Here is a 16,950-nt window from a genome sequence, read left to right on the forward strand (position 1 = left end):
AGACTTGCGTTAAATGGTTTTTGGATGGTATGAAATACTTTATCTAGTATGTATGTATTAATTACAAATTATCTTCCTAAGTGTTGCTTATTTTTGAATTATTACTTATTGTCTTTATTTCAAATTCAAATTACAAAATTGCTAAATGCAAAAAAAAAAAAAATGCTAGAATAAATACATTCATGTCCCAGAGCATGCATCACAGAAGTTGAAATTCATATTTTCAACATTGACCTACATATTCGACATACGACGAAAGTCGTTACATATTTACTTGCATCATTTGTTATTTATCACCTAACTTCTTTTGTTTGACAACAAGGAGATTTTTTTTATTGATTTATAAATTTTATAATCACTGATATTTTTCGATCTTATTAATATTAAAAGTTTTACGTAAAAAAAAAAACTATATAATTGCAACCCGAAATGAAATCCTCCTATTCGAAAACTATATTAGAATATAATTAAAATTATTAGATTATAAAATGGAGCATAGGATTTCAGTCATATTACAAAGCTAAATTGGTTATGAAATTAATTCCCAATTGGAGAAACCCTAAAAGTCGCTTTTCGCACATTGATTTGATTTCGCTATTCTTTCAGCACCAACCTTTCTTCCCCATAACCCGCGACCACGTACTACTTGGAATCAAACCTTAAAATTTTCGCTGTATTTTAATCCAATTATTCCATCTTTTGCAAAAGGAATTCTGCTTTTCACATGTAATTGGAGTTGAGCTGAATATATGAAAATGTTTTGTGGGTCAAAATTAATCAACTACTATTAATGCGTAACAATTGCGTGTTTAAAGGGTGAGCTTGGTGAGTCAACTCGACTGAGTAATGGGCTGCTGCGAATCGAAGGAGAATCCGCCGCGCAGGGCGGAGAAGGGTCAGTGGCAGCAGCAGCAGCATCACGGCCACCGCCGCTCCTCTTCTGTTAACGGTGGGGGGTCAACTGGGTTCGCGGAGTTCTCGCTGCCGGAGCTGAAGTCGGCTACCAACAACTTCAGCTCCGAGAATATTGTATCGGAGAGCGGCGAGAAGGCGCCTAATGTCGTCTATAAAGGCCGTTTGCAGAACCAACGGTGGATCGCTGTCAAGAAATTTACCAAGTTGGCCTGGCCTGATCATAAACAGTTTGCTGTATGTATAGTGATGCCCAAAAATGTTTTTCAGTTATCTTCTTTCCATTTTTTGTTTGAGGCTTATCGGTTTAGAATTATTGAACATGTTAAAACTGTTTGTGTTTGAAAGGAGGAAGCAAAGGAAGTGGCGAAGCTGAAGCACAAGAGGCTGGCGAATCTGATTGGATACTGTTGCGATGGAGATGAGAGGCTGCTCGTAGCTGAATTTATGCCTAATGAGACTCTTGTTAAGCATTTGTTTCACTGTATGTTTCTGGAACTTTCGTACGATTTTGATATTCTTTCTTTTCGTAAGCTTTGAGCTGGAGCTTGTAGCTGGGATTGTCGTTTTCTAGTTCAAAGTTCAGAATTGGCAGGATTTGATCGAGATTGGACGTTTGCTCAATTTTGGGGGGGTCATAATGTAGTTGAATTTAAAGATTATTCAACATGCTATTTTTTAAGTATGAAATGCATTCCTTTGGTTATTCCCTTTTCTTGTGTTTATTTTTCGACTAATCTTTCCGAGAATACCCGACACTCACGCGTCATAAACCTGTATTCCATCATTCCGATAGGGAAGGGAGTCGGTTCCTTTGTACCAACGCCAGCATCTAAATTGCTTGCAAATATGCAATCATTGGTGTATTTTTTTGTACATTTTTTCCGTAACATCCGCCATGACCTTCCTATTTCTTAATATCTTTCTTGCATTTTCTTTTATACTTTTTGCAGGGGAGAATCAAACACCTGAGTGGGCGATGCGTCTCAGAGTTGCTTTGTACATGGCTGAAGCCTTGGATTATTGCAGCAATGAAGGTCGCCCACTCTACCATGACTTGAATGCCTATAGGGTTCTCTTTGATGAGGTTAATTAGTCTTTTTTCTTTAACCAGCTCTTTTATTAGTCACTAAATAGGGTGATAGAGATAAAGTGCCTTGCACCTTGCTCTTTTTCTCCTTCCCATGCTATTTTGTCTAGGTTTATGTAATGCAAGTGCTGATAATGTTTTTTTCTACAGAATGGTGATCCGCGTCTTTCCTGTTTTGGATTGATGAAAAATAGCAGGGATGGTAAAAGTTATAGCACAAATCTTGCATATACACCTCCGGAGTATTTAAGAAATGGTATATCCTTTGTTTTGTTCACGTGTCTATATCTTGAACTTCGGGTTGCTTTCGAGATTTAGCTTGAGTTTGTAATCTCTTGTAGGAAGGGTAACTCCAGAAACTGTTGTGTTCAGCTTCGGAACAGTCCTTTTAGATCTTCTTAGTGGAAAGCATATCCCTCCAAGTCATGTAAGTTTTGTGGGCAATGCTAATTATTAGTTTATAAGCAGTCTCAATTTGGCTTGCTGCTCTTTAAATTAGCTTTAATGCTATGAAACTACCATTTACCTGCTGCATTTACTCATTAAACATTTCTAGGTAGTTGATCTCCGAGAAGATGTTGAAAAATGTTCTCCACGTGGTTATGATCAAATATGCTAATTTTATGACTTACCTTACTCTCTTAACGGTTAATGAGATGTCACCCTTAAGGCATTGTCTCAAGGGTGCATCCAACAGTAGCCACTTACTGTTAAATGTGAGGTGCACATTTTTTTCAGTGAACTATAAGAAACAATCTCCACCCGTAGATGCATTCTTAGGGTATTACCTTAAGGGTAGCATGAAATCTTCCTTTCTTAACACAAGGAAAATGTCATGGTCCAGTCAGCCCAAAACCAAGTTCAATCAGCAATTGAAAAGCAACCCGATAAGGAAGGTGACACAACAAAAATATGAGAATATATGGAAGCATGTATACAATTTTATCAAGAGAGCATGACATCCGCCAAAAATTGACAGCAAACTCTTCTTGATCAATTAGAGGAGATATCCAAATGTTTGTCAACCACGCGATTAGAAGAACGAGATCAGGGCAAAGAGAGCAGCAATCAACGGGCCTCCACCGACGAGCATTCGAAAAGGCAGGGAGATAGCAAGGATGGCTTATCCCATGTACCTTAAAATTCATAGCTAGATTTTCCCCTGTACAATAGACAATCAGATCCGCTGATATGGTCAAATGTTAAAAATTTCGTCGACACCATTGCTCTTCAGAGAAAGACAAGGGAGGGTTGTTCTTTTTCCACCTTGAGGGTGATGGCAAACCATTGTTCTCAACCAGGAACAAGATCGGCCCAAGTTACAGCTGAAGGAATTTAAGAACCAACGTCATCTAAGCTTTATCCTTGAAATACTCCAACAGCTTGAAGTGATCCAAGTGCTTTCTTGGAAAGATGCTAAAACTATGATGAAGCAGTACCCTTCCCTCATGGTCAAGAACGACCATAATCTCAAGCGGGGAGTGATGTCATGGTCCAGCCAGCTAAAAGCCAAGCACAATCAACAGTTGAGATGCAACCCAAAAAGAAAGGTGACATATAAAATTAAGGAAATCGTGTACAAGAGATATACTGATGGAAAATCCAAGAATAATACAGAATCAAAGAGTAGATGGATGCTAGTGTTGCTCCTAAATATTAGTCAGTTTTCCTTTCAATAAAAGAGATTTGAATAATCGAGGATCCTTCCAGAATTAGCTAGAGGAAAGGATATGAATAAACACTGTATAAATAATATATGGGATAAAACAGCAGCTTTTGATGCAAAAAAAAAACGATAATAAATATTATTACGAGATCGCTAGTCTCTCTCTAACAAGCCAGGCCTCAAAGAATTACCCCCATCCCAAAATCTAATACCTGGGACCATAACAGAAATTCCCGATTTATGTCAATAAAATAGTTGAAATTGCTTTAGGAGCTACGATTCAAAGTAATCATACTAGCTCTTCAGTATCTGGATTGACACTCGCATTTTGTCCTTGGTTGAGTGGATTGCAGGGACAAGATACTCTATGTATCCTTGAAGGTTTAAGACACGTCTTTTGAACAAGTCATGAATTTTCAACTTAGATAACTTGTGATCCGAACAGGAAAAAATGGCCCTTTTATTTTCTCTTGAATTTTGCACGTGCCTAAATGTGTTGGGCTTTGACCCAATTATACCCAAGGGCCCAAGCCTCATATATCTCAAATTATTGGAAGAATCTAGAAAGGAGTAGGGAAATAAATAGAGAGGGATTTGTTATGAAGAGATTATTCGTGCTTATTTTGTTGTTAGGCTAGCTTAGCTAGGGCTAGAGTGTGCTCCTTCTTGAGTGAGTGTGGGTTAAAATATAGTGGAAATACCCTACTGTATTCTTTCATGTTATATCATCATTGCTGTTGATACAATTTAGCTTGCTGCTATGGTTCGATGGATTCATTTCTCTTGTTTTATGTCAAATTGGGTTAATTGTTTGTGGTTGTAACAATTTCTTCCTGAATAAAATTGAAGGAGTTAATCTGATTGTCATTTTTCGACTTACTCACTATTCACTCAGGGTGAAAGCTGCAAGCTATTGCTCCACGCCCAATTTTTACCTGGCTCAGTTGCCTGGATATATATTCTTTAAAATGTGTAAAGTTCAAATAAAATGAGATAAAAATGACATAATTCAAGTGTTTTTGTTAATAAAGTATTTAAATTAAAAAATACTGAAAAGATTAAGAGAAGAACGTCGAAAATATCTACTTAGTAGTTAGTAAAAATATATACTAAGTTAGTAGTGGATAACTTTCCTGAATCAGGTTACCTGAGAATGAGAAAATACTCGATTAGTTATATGCCAGAGCGGGTAAATACTAAAAAAATGAATGGGCTTTATTCGCCCTGTTATCTCCTCGATTCTGGTTTCCAGTTTTCTCTTGCCACCCATACTACTTACCTTAGTTACATGTCATGTTTGGCATTTAGTTTCGTTTCAATGTGTAGATAAAATTAAGGTCGGCATAACCTGTGACGTGAGCTTCTCTTTCCTATTCATTTTTTGGCTTCTATTCCTATTCAAGAAACTTAATGTTGTGTTGAAGATTTTGTTATCCCTAATGCCATACATCTGGGGCACTTTTAATGGCAATGCTGATGATTTGTTGGTTTTGTAATGTTTACTTTAATTTGTTTGACAGGACTCCATGCACTTGACATTATTTTTTGCATGCAGGCTCTGGATATGATACGGGGCAAAAATATTCTTCTTTTGATGGATTCCCATTTGGAGGGGAATTTCTCAGCCGAAGAGGCTACTGTAGTCTTTGATCTTGCTTCACGATGTTTGCAGTATGAACCAAGGGAGCGGCCAAATACCAAAGATCTTGTTTCAACTCTTTCCGCTTTGCAAAATAAACATGATGCAAGTTCTATTCTCGTTCTTACTTTTAATGATACAAAGAATCATGCCTTGATTGGGGCACATTGACTTCAACCAAAAAATCTATTATACGTTGATGGTATCATCTCTGTGTATTCTGAAGCATATTTTGGCAATGAGTCAGATTGATGTTATCTTGGCTATTTAGTGTCAAGTCTAGGTGTTGTTTTTTTTTTGGTAGAAGCATTAAGCTTACATGTATTACAGTGCATTATGCTGGTGATTTTATTAGCTGGAACGAACAGCTATATGACACTTCTTTTCTTATTTCATTTGATCTTTTTATATCTTTTGTTTCAGAGTGTGTAGTTGGCAGTGGCAAGGTGTCCGTGTTGATATGATACTTTGAGGTGGCATAGTAGGGTTTTTAATTAGTTTTTACTATATTGGGAAAACATTAATTTATGATTCTATTAGCGTAGCATCAAGAGTGTCAAAACTGTACGGTGCATTTTTGGCTTGCTAATAATGGGCTTCTTCGTTGGTGATATTAGTATTGTCGTATGATTAAGTACACTTATGGTAAAACATTTACCTCATGGAACTTATAAAGAAAATACAAAGATTTTAGTTCTTGAGAATAATAAAAAGATATTCCTAATTCTAGGTTCCATCTTATGTTATGCTGGGCATTCCAAAGGGTGAAGAAGCACCATCTACTCCAGCACGTCCTCTCTCTCCAATGGGTGATGCCTGTTCCCGTATGGATCTCACTGCTATCCATCAGTTTTTGGTGACGCAGCACTACAAAGATGATGAGCTAACCAATGAGGTAAATTTTTCATGCGAAAGATGTTTTAGTTAATCTTTGATAATACATCGATGCTAAAATATTGGCATGGTTACCATTTAGCTATCTTTCCAAGAATGGACTCAACAAATGAGAGATATGTTGGATGCAAGGAAAAGAGGAGACCTCGCCTTTCGGGACAAAGATTTCAAAACTGCTATTAATTGTTATTCTCAGGTACTTTTCACACGTGCACACACGTGCCATGACTATTCATCTAGTGTTCACATCTATTTGTTTTCGAGTGTCTGGTTATGTTGTCTCTTGTTTTTATTATATTCAAGCGGGAAGGATTTCTTCAAATCACCTAGTTCCTTGAATGTCATTAGTGTCCATCAATTTGTCTACTAAACAGCTCCTTGCCTCTCCCAATCGCACAAACAAATATCAGCCTGAAATTTATTTATACAAGATCTTGCTGACTGTTCAAATCGGGCCATTTTGATTTGTTTGTGCATATAAACTATGGTGGTTCATTTTTAACTCATGGAAAAAGGTTCAATAAGCATCTTAGATCATTGGTGGAGGGAAAGGGAAGTCAGTGTGAACATTTACCCCTGTTTTCACTTTTTTTTAATACTCCGGTCATAGTCATATAAGATTTTTCAGCACTGTTACTGCCTTCAACTTGGTTAGGTCTACAGTATTTAACTACTTTAGCCTACCAGAACTAACACGTAAATCTTAATGTATGTCCAGTTTATAGATGTTGGGACCATGATTTCCCCAACTGTTCATGCACGACGAAGCCTTTGTTATCTAATGTGCGATCAGCCTGATGCTGCCCTTCGAGATGCAATGCAAGCGCAGTGCATCAACCCAGATTGGTCGACAGCATTCTACATGCAGGCAGTGGCACTTGCCAAGCTCGACATGCACAAGGATGCAGCCGACATGTTGAACGAGGCTGCCATGCTAGAAGAAAAGAGACAACGAGGTGGAAAATGATTGCATGGATGCAAAGATTTTGCGGTTTGATGCATGTCTGGTTTGAGAGTATGGTGGTGGTGAAAAATGTACATTAATTTGGAGGGGATTTATACATTCTTACATGAGGTTCGTGTAAATTTTTGTATCGAGTATGTGTTGAATAATCATGGTGTATGGTAATGCATTACTGAGAAGTTATTTTAAAACTCATAAAATTTGAATTTGGTTTTGAATTTTTTAAAAACTTATTTTCTAATTTTTACATCAAGAATGCCTATATAAAAAAAAAACGATTTACATTTTAAAAAAAGAAAAAAGAAAAGATTCTACATGCACAATATGTGCACAAATATAGTTACGCACAATATGTGCACAAGTATAAATTATACGTACAAGTACAAGTACAAGCAATGTGTCCAGATAGATAAGCACTAAATATATTGAGGAAGAAGGTAATTATTGTAAGAAAAAACTGATTTTTAAAAAAAAAATATTGATTTTTAAAGTTGATAAAAGCAAATCATCTTTGGATTTTATTTTATTTTTTATTACAACCACACGCGGGGGATTCGAACTCGAGAGCCAAAGGAGGTGAGACTATTGAGCTACAAGTCCGGTCTCAAATGATCATTGGATTCCTAATACACCATTAAGGACCTCTTAGCCGAGTGTAACATACGGATGTCCATCGGAAGAGGTTTACTTTAATTTATGTTGCATTTAGAATTAAATGAGGATTGAAATCGTCCAAAGATTTGATTATCAGCGTGGGAAGTGGATTTGAAACGAACAAATTCTGTTTTGGCCAACACAAGATGTTTGAAATTATTCATACAATGTATATGAGATATGAATTTGAAATTAAATCATTTCAAATCCTTCGATCCAAATTCAACGTAGAAAGATTTCCCAACAATGCATTCTTTCATTCACGAACCAAATATCGTCAAAATATAAGTTGCATAGTAAGTTGTCCTTGGTTAAAATTCCCATGAACTTTGGTACAAACTTCATGCTTGATGGAGTATCTTACATTAGCTAACAGTCACTAGTTACACGGCTAACGAGTATAAAATATATTTATAAAGATTTTAAAAACACAAATTTAGGGAAAAGAACAAGCTTGATGCCTTTTCATGGGCAAGATAACAAAACAAGGCTGCAAACTGTTGGTTCGTTGATCGTTTCATGCTAGAGGACATAATCTCCTCAATCATTTTATTGTACATAAATAAGAACAGATCCCAAATAAAACGTTCATCCAACAAGACAATTACAAATTACTTGAGTTCCTTCATTATCCAGTTTTTAGCTTTCGACAGCAGTCCTGAAAACAGTGTACAATGTCCACATCAGTAGAGAAGCAAGATGTACAATCAGTAACTTGACCCTTTGCTTGATTTTAACTAATTAATCGATATGCATTTTGCTCTTCCGTTTAAAAGTTACTAGTAAATCAAATACCATACATAGAACGCATCTAAACCAGCTCAAAATTGCTCGTACTTGTACATAGCAACTTCAAAAAATCAATAGAAAGACCCGGTGAGTGTATAATTTCGCCATTGTCATGTGAGGATTTTCAGATAATAACAGCACAAACGCACACACAAGATCCTCTTCATTGTTCACAAGAGAGTTTTCCACTTAACTTGCAAATGAAAGAGGAATTATAATGATTTGATTTCAACAATTTGATAATTAATTAATCCAAACTACCACAAACAAAAAGGAGAGAGAGAGAGAGTACCTAGTGGTGATCATCATGACCTTCCCAAGGATGCCTCCAGCCCTGGGAACATGGTAGAAAGAAAGTTCTGAGAACCCTTGTATTTGCCAAGATTCCCCAAAAAAATAGATCAAAAAATATCAAAACTCACCAATACCACAGGACCATCTTTTTTTGCTCTATAGAGAATCCAAAACCTAAAAATCAAAATGTTTATAATATCAAGGACAGATTCAAGTACAGGAGAGAAAGCTGCCGCCATTCAGCTTGGCAGTCTAGTTATGTAGACTCTCACCAATTTTTGTTCGAATTTTTCGCTCTTTCAAAAGTTATCATTGATCGTAATAATGCAACTCACATTTTTAAAATTGTATACCTAGTGCACTATCTCGATCGGCATATTCGATGCTAACACAAACCTAACAATTTTAAATACCACTCCATGCGGCATTAAGAGAGAAGATGGTTACACAGATGTCACAACTCACAGGGCTCACCATAAGCACAAATAGTACTCAATACAGATAGGAGTTCAATTCAAACCTATTGTTTTTCATAAGTGAGTATTTTCAGATGTAGAGACTCTTCAAATCAAGCATTAAGCCTCTTAATTGAGACTAGAGCATAAATATCGATCTCTGAGTAGGGTAAAGGTGACATAAAAACTAATAAATAATTGTATCAATCATATTTTGATTCTAAATCATGTGTTTTAGTTACCGCAGCCCATAAACAATAATAAGTGAACTAGATGACGCCAAAGACAATTAAAAAAAGAAGCAAGGACATTAATTGTGAAAAACAAGGCACAAGGCTTTTTCAAAATATGAATTCTCATCATGAACAATGATAGACATCAACTTTAAGAGGAAAATAAGAAATATAAATTTAATAAAAATGAACGAACTCTTACTTAAGAGGAACCATCTAAGTAAAACACTTCAACTTTAAAAGCTGGCAGGTACAACAAAAATTTTACATGATTCTCCCATTAAGGCGTTGAATTAAGACCTGGGCAATAAAACCCATATCTCAGGAACATTTCGCTGTTCCTACTGAGACAAACACAATCTTAGAAGTAACTTTCCGTCAAATCACTCACGATGTCCAAAATTTGATCGGGAGACGGAATTCTGTAATCCCTGTTACTGAAGAAAGAAAAGCGCAGAGTATGCAAGTTCTTGGCTCGCGGTAAGGTTAGGGTTCAGCTCAAGAAAATACTAGACACGGCAAAGCTAACATTTCATCAATAATCTTGCAAACGAAGCAATTCGAAACACTATATATTTTGTGGGTAATATAGAGTGGATAGCAGTACTGACATTCAGATCAAATTCCAAATCAATCCAGAAGATCCCGAGTTATGTCCCCCAAAATCAAACACTTCTATCAAAAAATACAAACTCCCAACACATAAATTCGAATCAGAAAGCCATAAATTCAGAAGAAACAAAAACAACTGACAAATTATCGTCAAAATCAGTTCCAATCACGAACATAGAGATCAAATTAAAAAACTAACTACAATTTCTCAGACCTAATCGATCGTAACTGAGCGTCGTACAAATATACGCGAAAAAAGATCCTTACCACATGACGGCACACATGCCTTTCCCAGTTATGGCATGCCAGCGCTTGGGCTGATGCAAAGTCACCCCTTTGTACGTGACGCCATGGCCGTGACCTCCTCCCATTTTCTCCCAAATGTTAGGGTTTACACTGATGATCAGATGATAATGGCGATTTGAGGCAAACAGAAAATGAGGATTATGACAAATTCTCAATCTATCCCTTAATTATTAGTTTTTCCCAATTTGAACCTTTCGTTTTCTTTAGCCAAAATTGCATTTTTTGTATGATCTTGGTCCTCAAAATTATCAAATTTTAAGTTTTGATCATTTTTTCATCGACAGCTTTGTTGTAACAATACACAATAGTCGTCACATCAACACTTCATTGATGTCACATCAACAATATATCGGAACAATGAGTAAAGTTCAAAAATGTTAGTGAATTAATATTATAATTTGATGATCGAGAACATCAAAATCGTAAAAATATATATTTATAAAACCAAAAGTGTATTCTTTTCCTTTTATTCTCAAATATATCAAAATTTGCCGACCCTTATTATTATTATTGTTATTATTATTATTATTATTATTATTATTATTATTTTATATTTTAATATTATTATTATTATTATTATTATTATTATTATTATTATTATTTTATACTTTAAATTCGTTCTGATTGAGAATTGAAACTATTAATAGTTTGAATTAGAGTAATTTAATTGCCAACAATAAAAGACTAAAAAAGTTTTTTTTTTATCATTTGATAAAATAATTATTTTGTCAAGTATACATAAAATTTTTAATAATCAATTTGTTCGTTTAAGTTTCGATTGACTTTAGACTAGTGGGATGAACCAATCTTAGAGAAATAAAATGTTTTGATTAAGTTAAATTCTATTGTTTGAACTAGTTTGGTAGTTTTGAAAGTATTAACCGAGTACTGAATTTTGTAGGGGTGTCAATCGAGTCGGGTGAGTCGGGTTTCGGATCAACCCGAGATTTTTTCCAACCCATTCCGAAGCAATCCGAAAATCGCCAACCCAAACACGAACCCGTCTAACCCGAATTTTATTTATTTTTTTTTTAAAAAAAATTAATGAAAAAAATTCGAAAAATTAAAAAATAATAATAATATTTTAATTTAAACACATAATAACAAAATTTCCAATTTTAATTTGAAAGTTTAACCGTAGAAAATTAAAAGTATATTTACTAAATCAAATAAACAATTGTTAAAAAAATAAAAAATATACAAAATAAATATTAAATGATAAAAATTTATCATATAAATTTTGTTCAAACATATTATATAAAAATATAAGCAATATCGTCAAAAAAAGCGGGTCAACCCGCGACCCGAACCGAAACCCGTCTAACCTGACACTAACCCGAACCCACCCAACCCGAACTCAACCCGAAAAGCCCTAACCCGATTTTTTTCGTGTTGGTTCGTGTCAGATTGACAGGTCTTATTAGATTTTGACATCCCTAGAATTTTGAATCAATTAATCAATTTTATTTTATTTTATTTTATTTATTCACATTTTTTTAAAACAAGATTCTCGAATATTTTAGTTTAGCTTGCATCATGAAAATCAGTGTTTAAAAAGTGTATATTAATACTAAAAAAATTCAATTCCACCTGAGCTCATTTGTAGTTCAGAGCGAAAAAAATATGCTATGCATATGAAAATCTTTGTAAAAGTGAAACAAAACTACATCAAACAACAAAGGAAGAATGCCAAAGTAAACAAAGAGAATACAAAACAATTTTCTGTTACAACATCATAATTCTTTTCATGAGAACCTACCACAAATCGCTATGTCGAAGATCTTGTGGATATATACAACAATGGAGAACATCCGATCAGTACAACAGAATATGAAGCACACAGAAGATGACTCCAGCATAATGTGACGATATAGCACGCCGGTTACATAATAGTTGGAAGTTCAATTACAGAAACCAAAAATCCTCATCAGAGAAAAGGGTGAGGGGACCAACAGAAATGGTCGTCAAGTATACTCACAAGTCATGATAGACCGACAAGTTCACGGATGAAATGTTTTCATCTCATTACAAAGATAATGGAAGAAGCATCCTCCGCTTCCTCTTTCGAGCCAGTTTTATTTGCTTTGTAATTTTCATGCATAAGATCAATAGCAGTGTAACACAAAATAAAATAACAGCAAGCCTCAAATGCTTGAAATATAAGGAAACTGCCGAGAAAACTAGGAATGCTAAAATCACGAGTTCCCATAAAACAAAGATCGCAACATCGACCCTGCAATCATAAAGGAGAAAAAAAGCCACACTTTAAAAGGAAAGTGGGAATAGACAATTTAGTAGAAGTAAATAAGCAATCATTTGGTGTATAAATAGAAATGCAATAAATTTACAAAGCCAACAACTCAAATGTCCATCTGGTCAGTTGTTTATCTGGTCGTCATGCGACTTTTGAATGGAAACAATCCATCTCACCCAAGTTATAAGTAAACAATTATAACATACTGCGACAACCAAGAAATAGGTCATTAGCATGTTTCTTTCAATGCTTTTGTCTACCATCCAAACAAATGAATCATTCATAAAAATTTTACCAACCAAACTATTTTATCTTGAGAATTTATACGATAACAAGAACTAATGTACGACTTGCAGCTATTAATGCAGTTTGTGAAGCAATTTTGCTGAGAACAATTCTTGAAAATTCATCACAAAATTTGAGTGGCACTACAATTTTTTCTTATAGCATGTCTATAATAGATATGACTAAAAATACAGACTTCCACAGAAAAATGAGACACGTAAAACTCCAGGATCATTTTATAAAAACTCTAGAATATGATAGAAAAATTTAGCTGAATCATGTTATAACCAAAGAGAATATTGTGTATCCACGCCCAAAATCTGTGTCGCTAGAAAAATAGTGATTCTCAAATACACTATGAAAATAAAGGAGGGTGTCAAAAAATCAATAATCCGTGTTGTGTGTGAATAGCAAACTACTTGGACGAGCAGTCGAGCATGCAATTCAAATAATAGAATATTTCATCATCGAATAAGTTGATAAGATAAAATAGTTTCGTCAATCATAATTTTATAAATGAATGATCTGTTTCATAGTATTGAAAAAACGAGTTAGGAGTGATCCCTGCACTTGGTTTGGTGATACCCCAAGACCCAACGGTTTAGTTGACATACACTTGGGAAACGCTCAGCCTAGGAGATGCTTCGTTTTGTGCTAGAAAATATCAAATCACGTCGTGAAAATACTACAAAAATAAAACAAAAACATTTAACTTTGACAAACCCATGTCATTACTGAAAATTTTCTCCCCACCCAATCCACAACAAGGCTGGTTAACTAGGCTCTCTGATTAGCCTAGAAGATCTAAAAGTGATCTCAAGAGGAACCCAAAGTACTTAATTAAAGAAGGAAGACTCACGAGTCACGAATTGTTAGTGGCTTACGAATAAACCGATAAAGTATTTTGTTTTACTTTGAATAAGTCTTGTTAATTGTTGTTGATAGCCGTTAGTGGCCTTAGTTTTAGGAATTGGTTGTTTTTTTCTTTTGTATTTGAACTCCTCTGGAAGAGCAGAAAGGGGAAAGCTTTTCAATAAACAAATTATTTTCTTTGAAGTTTAGTTCTCACCATGAGCAGAATTACATTTTAGCACCATTATTTAGTCTTTGGTGGAGACCTATCAATTGGTACCAGAGCAGGTTCATATAGGCAGCAATAAAGAGAGGATCGAGAAGTTCGAGGCTGGGCTTGGAGGGCTCCAAGACAGATTCAGTAAAATGGAGATCGGCATTACGACCAAGTTTCACTATATGGAGGATTCTATCCATAAAATAACTGAGGCACTACTCTCCAACAAGGAGACATCCAACAACTTCTACAGTTGAAATAGTCATTTTTAATCCAATAGAGAATAATCATGCGATTGGAGGGCGATCATGATTTTCATCATAGTTAGCTAAATTGGTGTTTCCGCGATTCTCCGGAAATTATCCAAGGAATGATTCACAAAAGCAATTATGACTTTCAAGGTACTACCAAGACACAAAATGTGGCATTGGCCTCATTCCACCTTGAAGGCGAGGCTAATCAATGATGACAATGGTTGCGTAAATCCTTTCAAGAACAAGATAGGGAAGTGAAATAGACTATCTTTCACCACGAACTATGGGTGCGGTTTGGCCAACTGAATGCGAAGACTTTGATGAAGCACTATCGAGAGTCAAACAAATTGGCTCTTTATGTGAGTATCATAGAGAATTCAATAGACTGGGAAATCGAGTGTAGGGTTGGACACCGAAGGCATTGGTTAGAACATTCATGGGAGGCCTTAAAATGACATAGCTAATGGCATTTGGATGTTCAAACCAAAATCTTTAAAAGAAGCCGTATTAGTCTTGCCCGGATGAGAAATGACCAGCTACTTCGCCAAAGAAAAGACACAAGTCCCTTCAATAAATCCACGGCGAATTTCTCTTCTCCAATAAAATCCAGGCTGCTTTGCGTATGAAAATGCTCACTTGAGATGAGATGCAAAAAAGAAGAGCACAAGGACTATGATTTGATTGTGATGAGAAACTCACACCTAGTCATAGGTGTAAAGGGCCTCAACTTCTGTTGCTAGAAGGCAGTAATGAAGCTTCCGACGATGAAGAGATAGTCATCGGTGTGAACCCTGATGACAAGGTTCATGTCAGTGGAGCAGGGATTGATGAGCCAAGAAGATCCAAAAGAGTGCCCAAGAGGAACCCAAAGTACTTTAATTAATGAATGAAGAATCAAGAGCTGTTGGTGGCTTATGAATAAATCAATAAAGTATTTGTTTTACTTTGAATAAGTCTTGTTGATTGTCGTTGATAGCCGTTAGTGGCCTCAGTTTTAAAATTTGATGTTATTTCTCTTTCGTATTTAAACTCCTCTGCAAGAGCAGAAAGGGGCAAGCTTTTCAATAAAAAAATATATTCTTTGAGGTTTAATTCTCACCCTGAGCAGAATTATATTTTAGCATCATCATTTAGGTTTTTGGTTGGGACCTATCACTCTCTCTATTCCTCAACCACAACAGCACTAAAGCTTTTTCTAAGGTGAAAAAAATTCAATTTATGCTGAAATTCTAAGTGCATCCAGTATCCACTGAGGATTACAAGTTCAAGGCTTAAGCAACACTTCCAAATGGATAATATATTCTGCGATATTCAAACCACAATCCGGTATTATCAAAATTCAATATAGATAATAGAAAAAAAAATAACCCAAACATCCTTAAATTATTCAGTTAGAAATTACCAAATGTGCGAGACCTCAATTGCAGCAAACATCCATAAACACACGCATTCTCAAGATACATGTAATATAAACTACAAATTGATCCTCTCATAAAATTTCTAAAAATTGTCAAATTCAAATTGGAAATAAACAATTGAAATGGTAAGCATTGAAAAATAAAAATGAAAAAAATATATAAATACCTAGAAGAGATGACTTTGGAGGTCGAGGAGAAAAACGAGACAGAAGCCCAGTCATATTTGGATCGAATCTGATACTCTCTCAGCTGCTCCGCCAGTTTCGACCGCGTTATCATCCTCCTTATCTCCACGCACCACCGTCCCTCCGCCCTTCCCCTTTTCTTATTCCTCCTTACTCTATTCAATTAAGTTAAATCACGACAAAATACTGCTCGCGGAGGTGTGCGCCGGCGCAAGAAAGCCCGATGACGGCGGCGGCGATTTTGAAGTCAATTTTTTTTATTGTTGTTATTATTATATTATATATTTATTATATATATATTTTTTATATTTGTTGACGCATTTTTACCGATCTGACATATTTGAATATTTGAAGTATATGTATTTAAACCTGACGATTAATACATGGAAAACGCATCTCATGGAAGTGGGAATCCAATCAATAGTCTCCATAAATAAAATAACGCCGCGGGTTTTTAAAATTCTTAATATTATAATAATAAACTTGACTTTAGCATGTATTTACAAACTTAATATTTCCATTATTCTATCTACTTAAATTGTTGCTTTCAATTTCAACTTAAGCAAAAAAAATATGTGTCTTTCATAAATGATTTAATTTTACCACTATTGCTAGAATTTGTATTATTAATCTTCGTGAAATAATCTACCTACAATTTTGCTTTTTTTGGCAAATAAAAGGAGTTTTTCAATTTCTACTTTATTTTTCATGTATTTAGCGAAATCTTTGCAGTATTTTACATTTTGTTATGTCATGTCAATTTTTTATAGCACGCTTAAATAAATTGGTATAATTCTTTTGTACATTTATGTTATGCTTGGGCATAATTCGATAAAACTAATATTTATTTTATTAATACGCTATAACATAGAGTGTTTAACTTATGCATATATTGTCCAAAGATGCATACAATTTTAATTGTTTTTGCTCAATTTATTAGCTAAATTTAGGAGACAAATTTGATGTTTTTATATTCA

General features: G+C 34.9%; 3 protein-coding genes across 3 annotated transcripts; 1 reads left to right on the top strand and 2 right to left on the bottom strand.

Moving 5' to 3' along the window:
• Nucleotides 1-518: 518 nt before the first annotated feature.
• LOC140819360 (serine/threonine-protein kinase BSK1-like) lies at nucleotides 519-7,371 on the top strand. The gene is made up of 9 exons (XM_073179415.1): nucleotides 519-1,149; nucleotides 1,261-1,396; nucleotides 1,866-1,999; nucleotides 2,153-2,258; nucleotides 2,344-2,429; nucleotides 5,224-5,412; nucleotides 6,038-6,202; nucleotides 6,284-6,397; nucleotides 6,920-7,371. The coding sequence occupies exons 1-9, from the start codon at nucleotides 847-849 to the stop codon at nucleotides 7,166-7,168; spliced, it is 1,482 nt and encodes a 493-aa protein (XP_073035516.1). The 5' UTR covers nucleotides 519-846; the 3' UTR covers nucleotides 7,169-7,371.
• Nucleotides 7,372-8,254: 883 nt separating this feature from the next.
• LOC140820092 (NADH dehydrogenase [ubiquinone] 1 beta subcomplex subunit 2) lies at nucleotides 8,255-10,695 on the bottom strand. The gene is made up of 4 exons (XM_073180410.1): nucleotides 10,470-10,695; nucleotides 9,031-9,076; nucleotides 8,901-8,942; nucleotides 8,255-8,477 (listed from the first exon to the last, which is right to left on the bottom strand). Exons 1-3 carry the CDS (start codon nucleotides 10,571-10,573, stop codon nucleotides 8,901-8,903), a joined length of 192 nt encoding a protein of 63 aa, XP_073036511.1. The 5' UTR covers nucleotides 10,574-10,695; the 3' UTR covers nucleotides 8,255-8,477.
• A 1,642-nt stretch (nucleotides 10,696-12,337) lies between these two features.
• LOC140820264 (uncharacterized) lies at nucleotides 12,338-16,254 on the bottom strand. Its single transcript, XM_073180604.1, has 2 exons — nucleotides 15,955-16,254; nucleotides 12,338-12,741 (listed from the first exon to the last, which is right to left on the bottom strand). The coding sequence occupies exons 1-2, from the start codon at nucleotides 16,065-16,067 to the stop codon at nucleotides 12,534-12,536; spliced, it is 321 nt and encodes a 106-aa protein (XP_073036705.1). The 5' UTR covers nucleotides 16,068-16,254; the 3' UTR covers nucleotides 12,338-12,533.
• Nucleotides 16,255-16,950: the final 696 nt, after the last annotated feature.

This window comes from Primulina eburnea, chromosome 18 (assembly GCF_022965805.1).
Source record: "Primulina eburnea isolate SZY01 chromosome 18, ASM2296580v1, whole genome shotgun sequence".
In the NCBI taxonomy this organism is placed as follows: Eukaryota; Viridiplantae; Streptophyta; class Magnoliopsida; order Lamiales; family Gesneriaceae; genus Primulina; species Primulina eburnea.